Source organism: Heteronotia binoei, chromosome 4, assembly GCF_032191835.1.
Source record: "Heteronotia binoei isolate CCM8104 ecotype False Entrance Well chromosome 4, APGP_CSIRO_Hbin_v1, whole genome shotgun sequence".
Lineage (NCBI taxonomy): Eukaryota > Metazoa > Chordata > Lepidosauria > Squamata > Gekkonidae > Heteronotia > Heteronotia binoei.
Window position 1 is genome coordinate 133,482,881 of NC_083226.1, and position 22,249 is coordinate 133,505,129.

A 22,249-nucleotide genomic window follows, 5' to 3' on the forward strand; every position below is an offset into this window, starting at 1 on the left:
CGGCGCTTCCCCTGCGCCTGCCTGCCTGGCTCCAGCTCTGCTTCCAGCAAGCGCTGGGATCGCTCCACGCTGCCCCCATCGCAAACCCAGCGCTTCGTGAGCGCCGGCTGCGGAGGGGGTGGGTGCTTCCTCCGTGCCTGGCTCCAGCTCTGATGCCTGGCTCCAGCTCTGATGCTTAAAGCAAGAGCCAGGATCGGAGGGCGGAGGGAGCGATCCTGGCACTTGCTGTAAGCGTCAGAGCTGGAGCCAGGCAGACAGGCACGGAGGAAGCACGCTGCCCCCTCCACAGCCGGTGCTCGCGAAGCGCTGGGTTTGCAGTGGGGGCAGCGTGGAGCGATCCCAGCGCTTGCTGGAAGCAGAGCTGGAGCCAGGCAGGCAGGCGTGGGGGAAGCGCCGGGATCGGAGGCGGAGGCAGCGGATCGCACCACCACCCCCACCCACCCCGGGAGGAAGGTACGTCCTATCGTCCCTTCGCTCCATATGACACACACACTTCCCCCCCACCACTTTTTTTTTGGGGGGGGGCGTCTTATGGTCCGAAAAATACAGTAGATTTTTACTGTTGGTTGTTTTTATGATGTAACCCACCCTGAGCCTGTTCTATGGGAAGGATAGGCTAAAAATTGAATAAAATAAATAAACAAAATAAATGTCTTAAGTGGAGCCTGCTAACAAATGGACAGCCAATAGAGTATCTGTGGAATGGAAGTACAATGCATTTTCTGTCTAACTCCTGTTAATAGCCAAGCCATGGCATTCTGCACCAGTTGAAGTTTCCAAAATGATTTTGAAGGGAGACCAATGTACAGTGCATTACAGTAATCCAGTCTTGATGTTACTGTGGCATGGATCCAGATAGCCAGAATCAGCCATATGAATGTATGGACTAGACTGAGTGGGTAGAAAACATTTATGAGTTAGTCTGTTTAAGTTGGAACTGATTGTACAGAGTGCCTAACATGGATTCATGATGAATTAATTATTTGTTTACCTCAGTGTAATGATGACAACAATATGCTGACATCTCATTATTTCCTTCCAGCAAGACCCACAACCCCTCTTTCTCTGGGTGCCTTAGTGCCTCCTCCAAGACCAGCTTCCAGACCAAAGTTGCCCACAGGGAAACTCAGTGGAATTAATGAAATTGTAGGTGCATTCAGCCTTACCTGTATGATCTTCATCTTTCTTATCCATTTGACTACATATATTAATTATTCTAAATTTTATTTTAAGCCAAGGCCTTTCAGTCCTCCTTTGACCTCCAACTCCAGCCCACCTCCTCCAGCTCCACTGGCACGTGCAGAGAGTTCCTCCTCAATATCATCTTCTGCATCATTAAGTGCAGCAAATACACCCACAGTTGGTAAGACACTTCACCTGTTGTTAACCCCATAGTAGCACCTAAATATTTTATAGCTTTTGAAAAAAATATCATTTATAAGCTTACTCTTTGGAAGAGTTTATTGCAGATATCTATTTGCTTCACATATAACTAGAATGTGAAACTAGAACTGTTTTTGAAAGTGTCACATTACCTGGTTACAGAATTTATATATAGTGGTACTGTTACAATCAGCAAAACTTCTTGTATGATAGTTCTTGCATTGGCATGATTTTGGAACCACCTATGAATTATGGCTTTAACAACTACAAGGAATTATGACTTTACCAACTACAATGAAGCATCAGTGATTTTAAACAGTTGTTTCAAACTGGACTCACTGTGTAACATTTCCCCACTCTCATCTTTCTGTTGTTTTAAGACCTTTTCCTCACATCAGTGTTGCCACTGATTCCCAGCAAGTTGAATCTCCAGCTGATGTTCTGATTTTGCAGCTTACCCTTCCACAAAAGGGCATTCATTTCAGGGAAGTTCTTTTTGAATTCAGATCTGACCTTCCTCATGCGTTCCGCACTTCCTTTGAAAAGGGTTGTGTGGTCGAATTGTCATGTACTTTGTCAGCAAAATTGAGAATTCCTCACTAGAAAACTGAGTTCAGATCCAAAAGGAGGAAAATGCAGGAAAAGTAGACTTGGAAAATATAGGGTAATGGAGCGCTAAATTTGGATCGACTCTTAGGAAGGCAAAAAGTTGTGCAGAAAGTTTGATTGTTTAATAACACCAATGCAAAGGTTTACAGAAATGGTCTCAGTGTAAATATATTCACTGCGCATGTACATTTCATGCTTGTGAGTTCTGAGTCATAAAAGCTTATGCTGGAATAAGTTTTGCTAGCCTTTAAGGTGCAACTGGGCTTCTGTTTCATTTTGCTGTAACAGACCCCTTAAGGATTATCATATAAATTTATTTCTGTGTGTTATTTCATGTTTTATTTTTATTGTCTGGATAATGTCCTATATTTAAGAAATATTACCATTTATGTTTGATAGCTGAACATATTCTTCTTGAATCTGTAACACATTACATGAACAGTCCCAGACGGCAGGCTTCCCTTTTTCTCCGGAGCAAGCTTAGCGATTTCGCACAAGCTGCTCCACGCCACCATTTTTCATCATAGCAATCCCTGATTTGACACACAGCAATGTAAATTTAAAAAGCAGGTTTACGTTGCTGCGCATCAAATCAGGGGTTACCGCAATGAAAAATGGCAGCAAAGAGCAGCTTGCGCGAAATTGCTAGCTTGCTCCAGAGAAAAACGGAAGCCTGCCACGGAGCAAGGTTACTGCAAAATCAGTTCCAGTTGCTTGAAGAGGTTGAAGATAGTAACAGTGATCTAAAAGTTTATTCTGTTAACTGTTATATGTTTACTTGTTTTTGTTTATCTGTTCTGGCTTCAGGAGCACTGATATGCTTATGGAGCTGCAGTGCCCAGAGCAGTTTCCCTGTTCTTTCAAGGAAAGATACAAATGCAAGGGAATAAAAATTAATGAAGGCCTATTCATGAATGGAAGAGATCATTGTATGTATCTAAGACACAGATCTCTAGTATAGATTGGGGTGCTTGCTTTTATGTTCTTATCAGAACATGCTGAATCTCTTTTGGGTATGTTGACCAAGTTGCACAACTAATAACAAATCAACAATTCTTGGTAAAATAACAAAATCCCAAATTATTTTTCTGAAACCATCACAGATAAAAACAGAAGTAACTGACGTTTCATTTGTGGGGCTGGAATTTAGCTCCCAAGATTTTGTATCTATACTATAACTTGATCTGCACTTTTGGGTCCAACTAGTACTATCAGAAATTAACCACTTGTGTTGTACGTATTGCAGGTGTTTCACGAGGGCCTAGCCCTGTCAGTCTTGGAAACCAGGACACCTTACCTGTTGCTGTAGCTGTTACGGAGTCTGTTAATGCCTACTTTAAAGGAGCAGATCCTACAAAGTTAGTTTAAGATGTTTACTATTTTGGATTTTTTGTTTCGTATTTAAAAAAACAGAATGCTGTGTTACTTGGGGTGAGGGGGAAGAAACTTAAGAAATGTGTGGGATGTTGGTGAACTGTTATGCCTATATCTGCAAAAGCTTTGAAATACCAATTTGTAAGTTGCACTTGTTGAAAATTCTTGTCTCGTGAAAAAAAATCCAACAGAACTTTGTTGACCACTTAATTTCTTAGATACATTTTTGTTTTAGTCTTGCCTAATTTAAATACCATGTAATAAATTAACACATTTAATTAATCACACACTATCTGATACTAGTTTTCAATTGAAATGTATTCTAACATCAGTTTTTTATTTTTCTGAATGCAGCCTACCTAATGGATTGTAAAAGAAAAATTTGTTTTCATATCTATCTTTAGATGTATTGTGAAGATCACTGGTGATATGACAGTGTCATTCCCAAGTGGGATTATTAAAGTCTTCACCAGCAATCCATCTCCAGCTGTGCTCTGCTTCAGGGTAAAAAACACAAGCAAACTAGAGCAGATTCTTCCAAATGCACAACTTGTATACAGGTTTTGTATTTTTTTATATAATAGCAAACAATCAATGTGTTTTGTTATAATAGTATCTTACATAAAAATTCTCTCTGCAGTCCTGTTCACGTTCTGAATATGTTTTGTTAAACTGCACTGTATATTTGCTTGTTTTGTTTTTCAATGTCCTTGTTTTAGTTCTCTTATTGCTTATGTGAAAGTTGCGTATTTCCAGTATAGTTGCACTAGAAAATATTTATTTATTTGCAGTCCGCATTTCTCCCTGAAATTCAGGGTAGATTACTTCCCAAACTTTTCTTTCCCTTGGCCCGGTTATTTTTACACTTCTCCTTCATGGCCCATTAAAATTTGGGGGTGGAGCCAGGAGACTTTGGGGGTGGAGCTGGGAGACAGGAATTATGTCATTTCCTCTGGTGTCAAGGACCAAGTGATGTCACTTTCGGGGCACACTGAACCAAAACTCTACCTTTTCCTGTGATGTCACTTCCAGGACACTCCCCCAAACCTGCCTCTACTTCGGAAGTAAATTCATTTTCAGAAAAATCTCTCTGAAACTCATGCTGAGCCAAAATGGGGGTGGAAAGTGGGCAGTCCTTTCTTTTCACTCCCACACCTGCATGCACCTATCTGTTTGTGTATTCTTCTCCAGCTTGCAAGCACTTCTAATGCCCATGTTCAATTGCCTGCACCACCTACATATCCCTTCCTCAACAGCAATGGCCAGTGTATGCAGTTAAGAGTCCTGTTTACTTACTGTTGCCATTGCCATCAGGAATGCCAGCACTGTGTACCACCCACACTGGGCCGTGGCAGCTGCTATACCTCAAAATATGCTGACACATTTAGTAGGCCCTTACTTCAGCTGCTACTACTGGAACTCTGCCTCAAGTTACAACCTTTCTACTACTGGAACCTCTGCCTCAAGCTAAAATCTTTCAACAGCTATTTTTCATACATTTCTTTGGTTGAAACACTGGAAAACTGCTGTGAAAGATAGCAGAGAATTGTACTGTAATTAATGAATTAATTCAAGTTATATGACGTTCATACAAGCTTTTCTGCAGTTATTCCAAAAAGGATATTTATGAGGGGCTTGCAGCTTTTTACTGGCTGTGTTTCCCACGCCTTTAAAAGCAACCTGCTGTGCAGATACTTAGCCAGTGAACTACTTTCATCCTTTGTAATATCTACAGGAGGAGTTTAATTTTGGTGTCAGACAGCTGTTAAAAGCAGGACCAGTAAAATGGTGCCAAGTTCATAGTACCATCTCCTCCAGTGCTGTTGAGATATACCGCCGTAATCTCCAATAGTCTCTTTCTGCCCCACACTTCTTACTCTCACTCACTCACACAGAAATCTCATAGAAGGCCACCTGGTTATAATTGGGGGTGCCAACATTTCATTGACAGAGCTCCTATGTCTGCAACAATAGTATGATTAACAGAAAAGTTTCATCCAGTAAAAATGGAAGGAAAGAAAGGAAGGAAGAAAGGAAGGACAGACATGGAAGGAAAGGAAAGACATGGAAGGAAAGAACATAAACGTAAGAGGAGCCATGTTGGATCAGGACAGTGGACTATTCAGTCCAAAATTCCCCCATACAATGCCCAAAAAGCACCAGAATGTCCGCCAATGGGGCCAGGACACTAGAAACCCCCTCACTGTTGCTTCCCCCCCTCCCAGCACCAAGAATACAAACAGAGCATCACTTGCAGGGAAAAAAAGAAAGAGAGGGAGGGAAAGGGGAAAAAAGCCTTCCTCACCATCAGATGACCCCAGCCAGCAAAAATTCTGCCCAGGGGCCGTTTGGTAAAATAAAATAGCTATTGGAATGCCCACTCCCCGCCCCTCCCGGCTGAAAGAAACACACATACCCTTCTTTGCTGCCCAGGCCTTCCAGGGAAATCTTCCCAAAGGAAGACACATGAAAGCTCATACCTTGAAGAACACTTCATGGGTCTAAAGTGCCAGTGGATGCCAGCTTTTCTCTCAAACACTGGGAGCGGGGGAGAAAGAAGGAGACGCAGCCCAGCTCCTCTCTGCACAACACAGAGATGGGGTGGGGCTAGCTTTGGCTTTTCTTGTGACCCAGTAGTAAGGCTTCCGTTGCCCGGTACCGGGTCACAACCCTGCAAATGGGAAACACTGCTGTAGATCAATGCAGTCATTAAGATGAGACATCTAATAAACAGTGCAGTAGGACTAGGATTGCAGAAATTTGACACCAGGCATAGTATTAATCATATTATTGGTATTACATAATACCATGGTATTATGTAATATCAATGGTATTACATAAATGAAAATATTATGCAGTAAGAGCAAGGTAAGAACATAAAGCAATATGTAATGCATGTTAGTAGTATAGATCTTTATCGTGGTCTCTGTGCAGTCCCACACATGGGTCTTGCTGCAGGCAATGGATCCATACCTCGAAGTCTCCAATAGCTCACCTAGAGCATTTTTTGGCGCTATCCACTCGCCCTGGGCAGCAGGCATCGACTGTGCATGCCTGGAGCGAGCGGGAGGCGCCACTCCCACTCAGTTTCTTCCTTTCCACCGCCCGGACAACACCTACCTTGCTGCGTTCCTCTCTCCTCAGCTCGTCTTCTCCTGTTTGGTATCATATTCTCCTTTTTCTCTTACCTTTCTTCTATCATTTTTCATCCTTATAAATTTGTGGTTTTTTGTTTGTTTTTTTAAAAAGCCCTTGTTTCTGTGCTTCCCTTTCCTTTTTTTCCCCCCTCCCTTGTCCGGAGCATATGGAAGGGAAAATTACTTTCAAAAAGTGTCAGAGGTATGGATCTAAAATCCCTACTTCAGACGTTCATACTGTCTTTTCTGTTTGAGTGAAGCTCATCGGGTAGGTACTTGCCCTCATTGCGCCAGCTTCGGTAAACAGACGCGAAAAAACCGAGCGGCCAGACTTCAAAGTTTCCTGCTCGAAAAATCTCTCCAGGCTATGCCCAGCTCTGATTCGCCTCCTCCCCCACACCGAGCGGGAGATTCGGCTGCATCGGCTGCTCCTCAACTTCATAAGAAGCATAAGTGCAACAAGAGACCATCCAAGCACTCCGACACCAGCCACAAGGCTTCAAAGAAGTCTCGCCATACCGATTCGTCCGCCTCAGCCCCGAAGAAATCCCGCGATCTGACAAGATCGACTCTGACGACTTCCTCGAGGGCCACCACTTTGACCACTATAGCGACATCGATGGCGTCAGTTTCCACACGCTCGGCTCCGATCCAACCTCTTGTTCCACCAGAGCTTTTGGCACCCTCCGACGTCATCTCCGATATGCCTTATCTCACTCCTCACTCCCCAGCTGCAGTCGAGGTTATACCGGCTCGATCTCACTCGCCCTCGGTCCATAGCGTGGTGCCGTTCGACATCCTCGAACCCAACCCCCGTTCGGATCCGACTTTCTCTCAGGAGCATCCCCGGTCTTTGCTACAGGCTGGATCCTTTCGAGACATTGGAGTTTCTTCTCTCTACAGAGAGTCGTCGACACGGGTTTCCACCCAGCATGTCTGATCCCACTCACCGGTTCGACGTCATGATTTCTGTTCATGCTCTCCAGTCTACCGTGAATACCAGGACTATTACCAGAGGGGTCAATATGAATATTCCTCACTCTCCAGATCACCATCTCCCAGACATCGCCGGGTGTACCATCGCTACTCCCGTTCCCCCTCGGATGAGGGTTTCCGTCGCTCTCAGTACCGTGAATTCAAGGTCGCATCCCACAGCCGTGATGTATCAACACCTCGAATCCGTGACTTCGAATCTCCTCGGTATCGTGAGCCTTCTCGAACCCGAGACCCGGAGTATCTCTCTTCTCAAGACTATGAAGCTTTTTGAGTCTGTGAACCTCCTCGGTACCGAGAACCTTTTATACCCCGCACTGCTTCCGCCACCATATCTGCTGCTCTGGGCATGACTTCTACATCGTCCATGACTTTGACTGCCTTACAAGATAAGTCTAAACCTTCCAAGGAACGTGCATCCACATCTGCACCTACCAAGCCTCTGATCTCTCCTGCAACCGAGGAATCCCAATCCGACGGGGACAGCTCAGGCTCTTCTGACTCTGAAGATCCTCCTGGCTCTCCTGCCTCGGGTTCCACGCAGCCAGCCTGTCTTTCTCCATCAGACGGTTCGAAGGCCTACCTTAACCTGATTACTACTCTGGCTGAAGCCTTGAATGTTACTCTTCCTTCCGACTCACCCAAGGTCTCTGACATAGTCCACAATCTGGTTCAGGCAGATTTCCCAGCGGGGTCTCTCCTACCTATGTTGCTAGTGCACTTGGAAGGTCTGCATGAGGCCTGGGACAAACCTGCTTCGATTCCACCTACTTCAAAGCGCTTTGAGTCCCTGTACAGAGTACATGCTCCTGACTCTAAATTTTTAGCCTCTCATCCTGCTCCAAACTCCATAATCATGCACTCAGCGACTAAAGCCAAACCATCCAGGCACCCTACTCCTCCCGATTGTGAGGGTCGGAAGTTGGACACCTTGGCTCGCAAGATTTACAACCTTGCCTATACTAATTCCAAGCTTAATAATTACTTGGCTTATTTTGCTTCATATACATTTAATCTCGCCAACCAATTTACTCCTCTCATTCCTTCTCTGCCTGAGACTTCTCAGATAGCTACATCTAATTTAGTCTCTGAGCTATCACAAGTTTCAAAACAGCAGATTAACACCATCAGACATGCTGTTTCCTGCTCATCTAGAGTGTTCGCTTCGTCGGTGGCATTGCATTGACACGCCTGGCTGAGGTCAACCAACCTGCAACCCAATATTAAACAAAAAATCGAAGACCTACCTTTTGATGGCCTTGGCCTCTTTCATGCATCCACTGATGAAGTCCTCACTTCGGTAGATGACGGCCGCAAGAGGGCGAAGCGCCTTGGAGTCTCTCAGCCAGCCTCCCAGCAGTTCAATCAACCTAAGCCCTGGAGACGATCTTTTCAGAGGCATCAGCGCTCTCCTAAGCAATCTGATTACTGGAAGAGGAAACCCCCCCAACAAAAGCAACCCTTCCAACAGAGGCCATGCTTTCAGCAGACAAAGAAGTCTTCTCAGCCAGCCAAGCAGTCTCTTGACTCCCCTCTGCATCTCACTCAACAGCTGAATCCCTGCTATCAAACACATCTTCTCCCGTTCTATCCAACCTGGAGCTCAATCACCACGGACTCTTGGGTGCTCACCATAACCCACCTAGGTTACGCAATCGAGTTCATTTTGCCACCTCACCACCACTACTTCACTGTTACTCCACCTTCCCCTCATCTCAAACAAGAGATTCTGGACTTGCTCCAAAAAAAATGCCATAGAACCTGTTCCTCCTCACCATTGGGGGACAGGTTTCTACTCATGGTATTTCCTGGTGCCCAAAAGGGACGGGGGCAAGCGACCCATTCTGGATCTCAGGAGACTAAACAAGCAGATAGTCTACAAGAAATTCAGAATGATCTCCGTCCAATCCATCCTTCCCCTAATTCCGCAGGATTCCTGGATGGCATCCCTGGATCTTCAGGACACTTATTTCCATGTGACCATCAGACCTCAGCACCACAAATATCTTCGCTTTGCCATGGGAAAACATCACTTTCAGTATCGATCCCTCCCTTTCGAGCTGTCCACCTCCCCCAGAGTGTTTACGAAGTGCATGGCAGTAGTCACAGCTGCTCTTCGTCTTCGCAACATTCCAGTGTTCCCGTACATAGACGACTGGTTGCTCTTCGCTCCCACAGCACATCAACTGGCGAAGAATCTCAAAACAACACTCTCTCTTCTCGCCTCCCTGGGCCTGTGTATGAATGCTGTCAAATCTCAACTCACCCCAACTCATGGCCTACAGTTCATAAGTGCTTGTCTCTGCACATCTCCTCATCTAGTTTTTCTTCCCAGGGATCATGCCCACACCATCCTGTCCCTGGCCCAGGAGGTCATACGTACCCCAACGCAACCTGCAATCACCATCCAACGTCTTCTGGGCCTCATGGCCGCAACAACCTCGGTTCTTCGATTCGCAAGACTGCGCATGCGACGTCTCCAGCTTTGGTTTGTTCATGCCTACCATCCACACATACCACCACAGAATACCGTTCTCACTGTACCTCAGAGGGTTCAGCTCTCCCTTGTTTGGTGGACAGTACCAGACAATTTACTTTGCGGAATGCCCTTTGTTCTTCCTCCTCCGTCTGTCATCGTGACTACAGATGCCTCCAAGTGGGGATGGGGAGCCCACTTAGAGGACAAGACTATCAGGGGGTTGTGGACTGCGCCCGAGAGGGCTATGCATATAAACTGCCTAGAACTCATAGCCGTTCACAGGGCTCTTCAATCGTTCCTTCCGTCTGTAATCAACTGAAATCTCCAGATCACAACTGACAATATGGCCACAGTTTTCTATGTGAACAAGCAGGGTGGTACCAGATCTATCCGTCTGTGCCACATAGCCATACTTCTTTTGGAATGGTGCATCAAAAACAGCATCTACCTGACTGCCATTCACCTTCCAGGGATAGAGAATGTCTTGGCCGATTTTCTCAGGAGGATTCGCATAGATGACCACGAATGGTCCCTCAATCCATGCTACTTGCATCGCATCTTTGCATGCTTCGGGACTCCAAAAGTAGATTTTTTGCTACAAAAGACAACTCGAAATGCCCTCTCCTTTATACCAAGAGAGGCAACGATGCTTTCCTCCACAGCTGGAGGGGTCCTCTTCATTATCTTTTTCCACCAACCCCTCTAATTACCCGATCTCTACTCAAAATTGCTCGGGACGGTATAGACTGCATACTGATAGCGCCATGGTGGCCAAGGCAACCGTGGTTCATGAGACTCCTTCAAATGTCCCATCACATTTATCGCCGCCTTCCCTTGGCAGACGATCTCCTCACCCAAGATCACGGCCAGGTATGGCACTACAACCTCCAAATTCTAGGACTTACAGCTTGGAGAATTTGGCCACATCTTTACCACCGAGAGTAGCGGAAGTTATCCTGAATGCTAGAAAACCTTCTACCAGGCGCTCATACCAGTGCAAGTGGAAGTGTTTCTGCTCCTTTGCATCCTCTCAGCAACTTGATCCAGAGTCTGTACCTCTCCCTTAGATCCTGGAATACCTGCTGTCTCTACAGGTGTCGGGGCTCAGCTATTCTTCTTTAAAGGTTCACCTTTCAGCCATTTCTGCTTTCCACGAGCCTATTGACGGTCAGACTGTTTTCTCCCATAGACTGTCTAAATCATTCCTCAAGGGCATGTTGCACCTTCACCCTCCTATCAAACCGATTGTGCCGGTTTGGAGTTTGTTGTTAGTTCTTTCACAACTTATGAAACCCCCGTTTGAACCCTTGGCCACTGTGGACCTTAATCTTCTCTCTTGGAAGACTGCCCTGTTGGTTGCTCTCACTTCTGGCAAGCGGGCCAGTGACTTGTATGCCTTTCGTTCTGACCCACCTTATACAGTTTTTCATAGGAACAAAGTGGTCCTGAGAGTGGATCCTACTTTCTTATGCAAAGTTGTATCTTAATTTCATCTTTCAACTTCTACTTCATTGCCCACGTTTTTTCCTAATCCTAAGGACTCTAGACAATGAACTCTACACACCCTTGACATCAGAAGAGCTTTGTCTTTTTACCTCTCTCATACACAACCGTTCCGTAAGGACCCTAACTTATTTGTGGCCTACGGCAATCCTCAAAGAGGACGCAAGATTTCTACCCAGAGACTCTCTAAGTGGGTATCTATTGCAATCCGGTTGTGTTACAAAGTTGCTAAGCAACCTTTACCTAAAGGCCTTAAGGCTCACTCGACTAGAGCAGTCTGGACCTCCTCGGCCTTCCTGGAGGGCGTCTCCTTAGAGGACGTCTGTGCTGCTGCATCATGGTCCTCGCCATCCACGTTCATCTCTCACTATGCCTTGGAGGTTTATGACAGACGGGACGCCTCCTTTGGCCAAGCAGTCCTCAGGTCCATCTTCCACTGAAATCACCCCAGAGTGCATACATACATTGTAAGTATGAAAATGTTTTTTTCTTGCCAGCACCCACCTTCCTTTTGACTTTCAGCTTGCTAGTCACCCATGTGTGGGACTGCACAGAGACCACAATGAAGATAAACAGGTTGCTTACCTGTAACTGATGATCTTCAAGTGGTCATCTGTGCAGTCACACGCACCCACCCAGCCTTCCCCTCTGCTGGCTTTTTCTGCCTTGGTTTTTACCTTTGTAGACTATCAATAGCGGCTGGAAGAAACTGAGTGGGAATGGCGCCTCCCGCTCGCTCCAGGCATGCGCAGTCGATGCCTGCTCCCCAGGGCGAGCAGAAAGCGTGCCAAAAAATGCTCTAGGCGAGCTTTTGGAGACTCCGAGGTATGGATCCGTTGCCTGCGGCAAGACCCATGTTTGTGACTGCACAGATGACCACTCGAAGATCATCAGTTACAAGTAAGCAACCTGTTTTTCACAGTCCTGTTCCCTCTGCTAAAACATCTTCTTGAATCATTCTATTTTTCCTTTATAAAAATACTCTCCTAAGTAATTCTGTTTTACATAGTTTGTGAAAAATCAAAAGTGTTAGAAGCCTTCCTGACGCCTCTGGCAGGCCATTACATAGGGCAGGGGTGGCCAGATGTTTTTGCCTACAACTCCCATCAGCCCCAGCCAGCATGGCTGGGGCTGATGGGAGTTGTAGGCAAAAAACATCTGGAGAACTACTGTTGGCCACCCCTGCCATAAAGTGTAAGCCACTACAGAACATGCAGTTGTATGGGATGTTGCTGGTCGTGCTTATTTATAGGGTAGCACATGAACAAAAACCTGTTCAGATGAGTGAAGTTATCATGACTGGGCATAGGAAGAGAGGCAGTTCTGCAGATATGAGAGTCCAAGGCCACAAAGGGCTTTGTATGTGATAGCCAGTACCTTAAATTGAACCAGGTAACTAATAGGCAGCCAGTGGAGTGATGGCAGCATGGGAATAATATGCATGTTCTGCCTAGTTCCTGATAATAACCAAGGTGTGGCATTCTGCTATAACTGGGGTTCCCATTTGATTTTGAGGGGAGACTTATGTAGAGTTTATTACAGTAGTGTAGTCTCAGTGTTACCATGTGTAGATCTAGATGGCCACTTTGGCCAGGTAAGTCAAATGAAAGAAGAGGATCTTCTTCCACATTAAACAGTTAAAAGAAAGCATTTTTGTGACTGTCTACTGCATTAATGGTGGATCTAGAATAACCCCTACATTCTTGAACCAGTGAGCAAAGGTCTGTTGAACCCCATCAAAATCAGGAAGCATAGTGTCCTTTAGGACCTCTGTCTCATCAGTTTCAATCTGCTTCCAGTTGGGCAGTGGCTCAAGATATCTGTTGCATCCTCAGGAGATTTTGGCATAAAGAGTCATCAGCATATGGATGGCATCCAATCACAACATTATTAATTTCAGCTAAGGTTTTTACAGAGAGGTTGAATAGCACAGAACCTCACAGGAAAAGCTTGATTTTAAATTGTGTAACATATTGTCATGAGTAGCATGATATTTGAAAGAACGATTGTGGAGACTGTATTTCTCCCATATTATTATGAATAAAACAACTTATTATTTAGTCTGCCTTTGTCATGGAGACTCTAGGCAGATTACTTAGTGGAAGTCATATATAATCAACAGGAAAGGGACTGTACAATAATGTACAATAATGTTTGGACTATAGAAATTTAAAACAAATCTGAAACAGAGCTGAAACAAAGTATGATGCATTAAGCAGTACAGAACTACCTAGTTAGTGATAGGTAGCAAACAGTAGTATAGACCATACTCCATATCCCTTTACCAGTGCAACTTTCTGATCACTTCTTTGCAGTGCAATCCTATTTACCTATACAAAAAGTCCTCTTGAATGATTCCATTTAGCAGTTTGCAGAAAGTTAGGAAAGTGAGAATCTTCCTCCCGTTTTCAGGGAGGCCATTCCATAACTTGGAGGTCACAACAGAGAATGCATGAGCATGGGCAGTTATCGGTTTTTGTCCATTTGTGGGATGATACCTGCAGAAGGTCCTGTTGCAATGAGCAAAGCTGTTGTTGCAGAGCATAGAGAGAAAGGTGGCCCTACAGATATGTGATAAGTCAGTACCTTGAATTGAGCCTTGTAATTAACAAGTACCCAGTTAAGTGACTGCAGAAAGGGAGTGATATGCGTATTCTGCCTAGCTCACAATAATAACCTAACTGTGGCGTTGTGAACTAACTGAAGTCCTCAAATTGACATAAAGGAGAGACCTATGTACAATGCATTACAGTACTTTATTCTCAATGTTACCGTGGCATTCATCCAGGTTGCCTATGATGCACTTCGTCCATTTGCCTCCCTTAGACGTGAAATTTTCCCTCTGTTTTCTATCCCTTCATTGACTGAGCAGCCCTGGTAGCTTGTTTTCTTCTCCCCTGAAGAAACTTTGGGTGACCCACCCTGTCAGTAAGGTATATTTTGGCTATTTGCTCAGCCCAGGAACCTGAGGGAAGGGATAAGATTGTCCTTAAACCTTTGAAAGTAGCACTTGAGATGCTTTAAAATTCAAAAATAACAAAAGATTTTATTCAACATCAAGGGGAAAGGTCAGGTAAAATCAGGGGTTTTAAATACTGAGGTAAAACTAGTACAAGCACAGACTTTTGTTCTTATATATCAGCCTAATGAGAGGTTCTTAAATTATTCACAATTGCTTAGATCTTTATATTGAGAGGAATTTGTTCCAATGTTTTCCCAAACATTCCAGTAGACTTCTTTTGAATATTGCTAACTCTCTTGGTGCCCAGAAGGCTAGATCCCTCTTCCCAGTACCAGATTCCTTTTCTTTGGAGAACCAGTACTCTTATTGAGGTTTTTTTTACTGATTTCTATGGTCTCTACAGGCAGTTTCTAATTACACCAGACTAGGGAATTCTGTACTTCTCTGAGATAACTCTCCCTGTTTGACTGAATAGGGAATTTTCTTCTCTCTCAGAAGATCTATTCCCTTTCCTTTGGCCTGAATGGGAGTCTTCTCTACTACCCAAACTCCCTTGCCAAACTTTCCCCCAGTTCTTTGTCTGTGTTCAAGCTGCTCTCAGCTAATGCTGAATTTGGACTGTATTCAGTCGAGGCTGAAATCTGACTCTGACAGCACTAAACCCTTTTTCTGTCAGGGCTATTCTCAGTCTGTCTCAGTACATGTCTCTTTTTGGTTAAGGCAGGAATCTGACTGAATCTCTCCTCAGAATGCAGCTCTCTCAAGACTTTCTCTGCTCAGCTGATGCTAATCAGTCAGATGGCTTGGAGCAGCTTGTCATTCAAGGCGGTTTTGCTCCATGAAGAATTAACCCTTTGCAGTCCTTTAGTTGTTGGTACAGCACTTCTAAGCCTCCTTAAAAGTGCAATCCATCACACAACCAGCACCAATTCTGTCTTACCTGGGCTCAATTTCAATTTTTTTCTTTTAACCATTTGACCACAGCAGTCAGGCATTAGCTCAGGAGTTCTACTGCATCACCAGGGGGATTTTGACAGAGAGATATAAATCTGGGTGTCATCCACATATTGATGATATCTAATTCCAAAGCTATGGATGATTTTTTTCTGAAGGCTTTACAAAGAGGTTGAATAATATGGGGGTTAAGATTACACCCCATGAAATTCCACAAGATAAGTTCAAAACTGAATATAGCTGGTCTCCAAAAGCAACCCTTTGATTCCAGTTCATGAGGAAAAATTTAAACCAGTCCAAGGCACATCCCCTGATACCTTCTTCTGCCCCTAAATGCCTCAATTAAATGATGTGATCTATCATATCAAAAGCTACAGATAAATCCAGGAGGAACAACAAAGACGTATAACATTTATCTACATTCAGGCAGAGGTCATCAGCTAAAGCTATCGGAGCTTTAGTGGCTGGGTTAGTGATTGATTTATAGTAGTCATCAAGACTACACTTGTCAGATGTGTAAGTTGATAGTACTCTTAGAAGAGAAGTTTCGTAGCCTAGAGGAAAGGATTACTACTGTCCATGAAATCAAGGAAGGGGAGGAGTTTATTAGCAGAAGTCTTGATGTCCTGCATAGGGAAAGGAGAGACCAGTCAAAGGGACAGCAGTGTGGTTGATTGTCTCATTACTTCTCAGAATGCTATAGCCTGTGACCCCAAAGGTATTGAGCAAGACAGCACTTAGTGCTATTAGAACTAAGGAATTGATTCCAGGCCCTTGTGATGGAGACAGAGATAGAAACACTGCCAGCAGAAGTATCACAAACACAAGGAAGGCTGAGGGAGATGGACAGAGAGAGAGGAAGAAATGGCATGGGAAGGAAAAGAAAAGTGTTGGTCATAGACTCCCTGCAGTTATTTTTAAAAAGGAATACGTTTATGCCTTAAATTTTATGCAATAATGAAAATATTGTCCTATCTTCATAAAAATATTTTTTCAATAAAAAGCTGTGCAGTGGCTGGCTATGGGGATGATGGAGGCCAAATACTAATAATTTTTAATGAAATCTTAGTTTTACTTTAATTTATCAATAGGCTGAAATTAAATTGTTTAGTTATTACAATTTTTTTTCAAAGACATTAGAAGCAGGAAACCAGCCAGGGATGCAGTGGGGCCTTGGATGACCAAGGGGCAAAAGGATTACTGAAGGATGATAGGGAAATGGCTGAATGCATTTTTTGCCTCTTGTCTTCACTGTGGAAGATGAGAAGTACTTGCCCGCTCCAGAACCACTGATTTCAGGAGGGGTATACAAATACCTGAGTCAGATTGAGGTGATGATAGAGGAAGTCCTACAATTGATAGACAATTTAGTCATGGGGTAAAAGAACAAGTCCTCTCGTGGATCAATAACTGGCTAATTAATAGGAAACAGAGAGTATAAATGCGCAGTTTTCACAGTGAATGGTGGAAAGTAGTGGGGTAATGCATGTCCAATGCTTTTTAACTTGTTCATTAATGATTTGGAGATGGAAGTGGCTAAGTTTGTGGATGACACTAAATTGTTCAGGGTGGTGAGAACCAGAGAGGATTGTAAGGCACTCCAGAGGGATCTGTCAAGGATGGGCAAGTGGGCATCAATGTGGCAAATGAGGTTCAATGTGGCCAAGTGCACAGGACTGGTGCTAGGGGTTCTGATGACCCAAGCACGCCCCCCACACACACCTCAGCCCTGCCACCAACATGGCATACTCTTCCCCCCCCCAACTGCCAAAGCTTCACCCTAGTGTGCACCTGAGCAGGGGGGGAGGGGCTGAATGTAGCAAGGCCACTGAGTAACAGGTGCGCTGGGAGCTTTGGTTCTGAGCACACCCTCTGCTGCACCATACTGCTGATTCCACTCAGCATTCCCAGGTCCTGGAAAGGCTGAGCAGGGTAGGCGCAGCAGTGGGGATGCTCAAAGCCTGTCTCTGAGCACACACATTGACCCTGCTCAGCATTCCCAGGTCCTAGTACTATTCTTGAAATGAAAGCTTATGCAACGATTCATGCAGTGTTATAAGTAGATTCTGCAGTAGTTCATATACACAAATTCTTTGCATTTATAGTTTGTTTTGCAAACATCTCCAATATATAAAACAAGCTAAAGCCTGTGTTTTCACACTTTATTTGCACAACAGTGATGCATCACAAAGTGATTCCAATACAAGAGTTTTTTGGATGAACATGCAAGCTGTCACAGTCTACCTCAAGAAATTATCAGAACAGAATCCCTCTGCATCTTATTACAATGTAGATGTTCTGAAATATCAGGTAACTTTATGTTTTGTTTTGGTTGTAGAATCTAAAGATGTATTGTATTTTAAGTATTTTTAGATGTATTGTCTGTGTTAGACGTGCCATCAGTTACCCTTACTTGTCTCATAGAACTATGTTGCCATTGACTCTTTCCTTAATTAATGTATTATGACATTTTTATGCGTGGCACTTATTGAAACTTCTAGTATTTGATTTGTAATATTTATATTTGAAATCCTGATACCCAGGGCTTTTTTTGTAGCAGGAATTCCTTTGCATATTAGGCTACACCCCCCTGATGTAGCCAATCTTCCAGGAGCTTACAGGGCTCTTCTTACAGCGCCTACTGTAAGCTGTTGAAGGATTGGCTACGTCAGAGGGGTGTAGCCTAATATGCAAAGGAGTACAAAAAATGCCCTGCTGATAACTTTGCTCTTAGCTGTCCCCTCAGCTGTAGTGCTCTAGTGGCTTTTTGCTGGGTGGAATAGTAGGTGAGAGGATGAAACAGGCAGCACTGCACAAAAAATGAGCAGTGCAGGCCATTACAGATATTTTGGATCTAGAAGTCATCATAATGGCTTAAACCCAAACTATGATAGAACAAGAATTTGCAGAAAGGTTTTTGTTTTTTCAGTCCTCCCTTCTCAGGGTAGCCACTTACTGCCTGAGAACTGCTCCCAAGAGGGGAACCTGGAGAATGGTACAGGATGTGCCATAAGGGGAACTGGTGTGAATTGTCTCCCCTTCTTGCAAGTAAAAATCTCCCCTTCGGTATCATTTTTTTCCCATAGCAGGCCTCATCACTACCTACCACGTTTCTGATGGCTCCCCAGCTGAAATGAGAACAGACCATCCTCTTGAACCATCTGTTCTTTCGTTCAGCTGTTGATAATTCCCTTTCTTTTAAGTAACTCCAAAATGCACAATTTTGACCAAAAAAAGGTATAAAAGAAAATCAGTATAGGCTCAGAGAGGTTCTGGTTGAGAACCTCACTCTGCCATGAAGTATACTAAATGATAATGCAATTAATAAATTATTCTTTTCTTGTTGAGGACTATAGTGAAAATAGATGCTGAATTATTTGTATTTTGCTAGATTAACTCAAGTACAGATGAGCTCTTCAGAGGTCAGAGAATGTTTCTGGGGAAATTGACAGACAAGCACATTAGACAGAAGATCAGGGTTTTTTTCACATTTAAAAACAACTGCATAATGTGAGGTACTTGGGGTTCAATGTGGCCAAGTGCAAAGTAATGCACATTGGGGCCATAAATCCTAATTATAAGGGGTCCGAACTGGCAGAGACAGCCAGTATCATATTGCCCCTGTATAAATCAATGGTTCAGCCTCATTTGGAATACTGTGTACAATTCTGGTTACCACACCTCAAAAAAGGTATTATAGCGTTTGAAAAAGTGCAGAAAAGGTCAACTATAATGATTTAAGGGTTGGGACACTTTTCCTATGAAGAAAGATTAAAAAATTTAGGGCTCTTTAGCTTGGAGAAACGGCAACTGAGGGGTGACACGTAGAAGTTTACAAGATTATGCATGGGATAGAGAAGGCTGAGAAATAAGCACTTTTCTCCCTTTCTCACAATACAAGAACTCATGGGCACTCAATGAAATTGCTGAGCAGTAAGGTTAGAATGGATAAAAGGAAGTACTTCTTCACCCAAAGAGTGATTAAAACATGGCATTCACTGCCACAGGATGGTGGTGGTGGCTAAAAGCATAGATGGCTTCCAGAGGGGACTGGATAACCATAGAGCAGAGGTCTAACAGTGGCTATTAGCCACAAGGTGTAGATAGAACTCTCTGTCTGGGGCAAGTGATGCTCTGTGTTCTTGGTGCTTGGCAGAGGGGCAACAAAGGGAGGGCTTCTAGTGTCCTGGCCCCACTGGTGGACCTCCTGATGGCACTTGGGTTTTTTGGCCACTGTGTGACAAGTGGATGGGCCATTGGCCTGATCCAACATGGCTTCTCTTATGTTCTTACTTGGATCACAGCCACAGTACTGGGGAACCTGGATTCTCCTTACCAAAGTTCCCAGAGGTTGATTTCACCTCCACCCTATATTTCTACATTTTATTTTAAAGGAAATGTTGAGACCCAGTCATAGATGGGTTTTGACCCTGAGCTGCAGAACTCCCATGGTGTTTCCAGGGTAGCATTTAAGTCATTGTTTGATTATTTTCAAAGGTATCTTCAAATGGCATTCAGTCTACACCTCTGAATCTTGCCACATATTGGAAGTGTGATGCCAAAACTACTGACGTAAGAGTTGATTACAAATACAACCCAGCATCTATGGCTGTGCCAAGTACACTATCTAATATACAGGTCATGGTACCAGTTGATGGAGGTGTAATGAACATGCAGTCACTTCCACTAGCAAAATGGTAAGTGTATCTATATTTGCTTTCACTGCATGAAATTCATTCCAGCACACTGGTGATGGTGATGTACAGTGTTTGTTTAAAAAAAAAAAAAAAAGTTTGCAAAAAGCTTTACTTTTTAAAAAAAATAGTCCTGAAATCTTAAGCTAGTCTTGTTATTTCTTCTGTGTTATCCAAGGTCTTGTGCAAGTCTTTATGAACTGTTGGGGACAAGTTGTCCATGGGCCCCTTCTCCCATTCTCCAATCATGGCTACAGTGGAGGGAGCAGAGTGCAACTCTTTTGCACTGTGTTTAACTAGCAGGTATCAAAGAAAGAGATTGGGGCTCTTTTCCTACAATGCTGCTCCTTTAAGGATGCAGGAAGTTGCCCCTGTGATGCAACAGAGTGATCCCCATTTTCTGATAAGAATGGTGTCTAGAGAAGTCAGCACAGCATGCAGTTGTATTGTGCTGCACTTCCTCTGCTGCTGTCAGGCACTAGATTGGCCTAGTTGGTAGCGGTTCCTCTGCCATGCAGGTTCCTGACTGCAGTCTTGGCAGTAGCTTGTTGGAAATGTAAATAAGCTTTAAACCAGTGGATTTTTCAAGATATTTACACTGCAAAGCTTCTGGTAAGGCACTATATCATTTCCTTATTCTTCCAGCACCTCTTGCGTTTAAGGGTTATGCTTTGTTAAAGAAGGTACAGTTGCTTAATCAGTATTAAAACATACTGAGAATACTGGTTAAATGCTAAAAGAGGTATGTTTTGAATTGAGTTCTGTTTGATGGGCCAGCAGTATATTTGTCCATTGACTTGAAATCAAAGTAAAGGTGATGTGGCAGTTCATGTGTAAACACAGAAGTGACTTAATCACATAGAAAGAACGGGTTGAGGAGGGACCCAGTTTTCAAACAAAAACAGTATATCAGTGGAGGAGATGAGAACCTTTCTTTTACCTGTACCTTAGTACCTTCTCGCCAAGGCTTGGGTAGAGAAGTTGCAGGCAAGAATGTGGATCGTGCCTTCTCATCCACATTCTCCTTTGGTTTTAAAACTGGACCATCAACTTGTTCTTCTCTTTCTGCATTATCAAGAAATGGATGCATTAATCACATGGAAACAGCCAAATCATATATAACTTGGAGCTGAACTTTGTGCAAGTAGTTTTAATTTTCCCCCGTCCAGCATGAGTTATAACAGGCCTGACAGAAAATTTACTGTAGTATTATTTCTTTAGATCTGAAGTAACATTAAATTTAGTAATCAAACTTCTTGCAGGAATGCAGAACAGATGAAAGCTTTTTGGAAATTATCTGCTGTTTCAGAAAAATCAGAAAATGGAGGTAAAAGCTTGATTTTTACATGGATTTCAGATTAATGTATAAGAACAATCTGTTAATCACTGGTTTTAATTTCAAATTGAGCTTAGCATTCTTAGAATTTTTTTTGTTTTCATAATTACTTCACATTTTTATATCACTAAGGTTTTTCTTGGTGGAAGTGGTCATTTGTAGTTGGCATTGTACAGGAAACATGAAAGAAGTCCTTAACAACTAGTTTGCAAAAGTGTAACTTCAGATTTACATGCAGTCATTATCTTAATCTGGTCATACTCTGTGGCTCTCAAGCCATCTGCAGCTCATCTCGGCACCATTTATCAATATTCTACTCCATGTTTCAGAAAGATAGGTAAGCTTTTGCCCAATAGGGCTTGAGTTTAGTAGGTGGTTCCTGCCCTGAAACAGACAGCGTCAGTCTGGAGGACGGGTAGGCTGCATGCCAAGGATGGCAGTAAAGGCCCTCTCCTTTCTCTGCTGCCTCTGCACTCTCATTCCAGCACCTGAACAGTAAGCAAGCTGGCTATGGAAAAGAGTAAAATCACCATCATAGCAGCTGGGGAGGGACCATGAAGGCAAACAGGGAAGTAGAAGGGTACACAGGCTTCTTGTCAAGAGAAGCTTTACAATGCTCCTGGCTGGCTCAAAGCAAGTTTCTACAGTGGGAAGCCTGAACACTCTTTACTTCCAATATCTCTGCCATCTTGTTCTCCCTCTCCAGCAAGAGGCAGAGCAGACTTTGAAGCTGCTGGTCAGATCCAGTTGAGCAGGCTTAGCAGACAAAAGACTGGTACTTTGCCTGTCTTGCACCTTCAGTGGATTAGGTCTGAATTTAAATGA

The 22,249-nt window shown here is 43.7% G+C and overlaps 1 protein-coding gene across 1 annotated transcript in view; it reads left to right on the forward strand.

Annotated features, from left to right (window-relative positions):
* LOC132569580 (F-BAR domain only protein 2) overlaps window positions 1-22,249 on the forward strand; it is a 129,774-nt gene that overhangs the window by 95,121 nt on the left and 12,404 nt on the right. Inside the window, exons 18-24 of the mRNA XM_060235796.1 lie at window positions 1,043-1,146; window positions 1,234-1,363; window positions 3,239-3,350; window positions 3,771-3,926; window positions 17,572-17,704; window positions 19,892-20,091; window positions 21,351-21,415. Of these exons, the coding sequence (XP_060091779.1) occupies window positions 1,043-1,146; window positions 1,234-1,363; window positions 3,239-3,350; window positions 3,771-3,926; window positions 17,572-17,704; window positions 19,892-20,091; window positions 21,351-21,415 (900 nt within the window). The remainder of the gene's footprint in view (window positions 1-1,042; window positions 1,147-1,233; window positions 1,364-3,238; window positions 3,351-3,770; window positions 3,927-17,571; window positions 17,705-19,891; window positions 20,092-21,350; window positions 21,416-22,249) is intronic.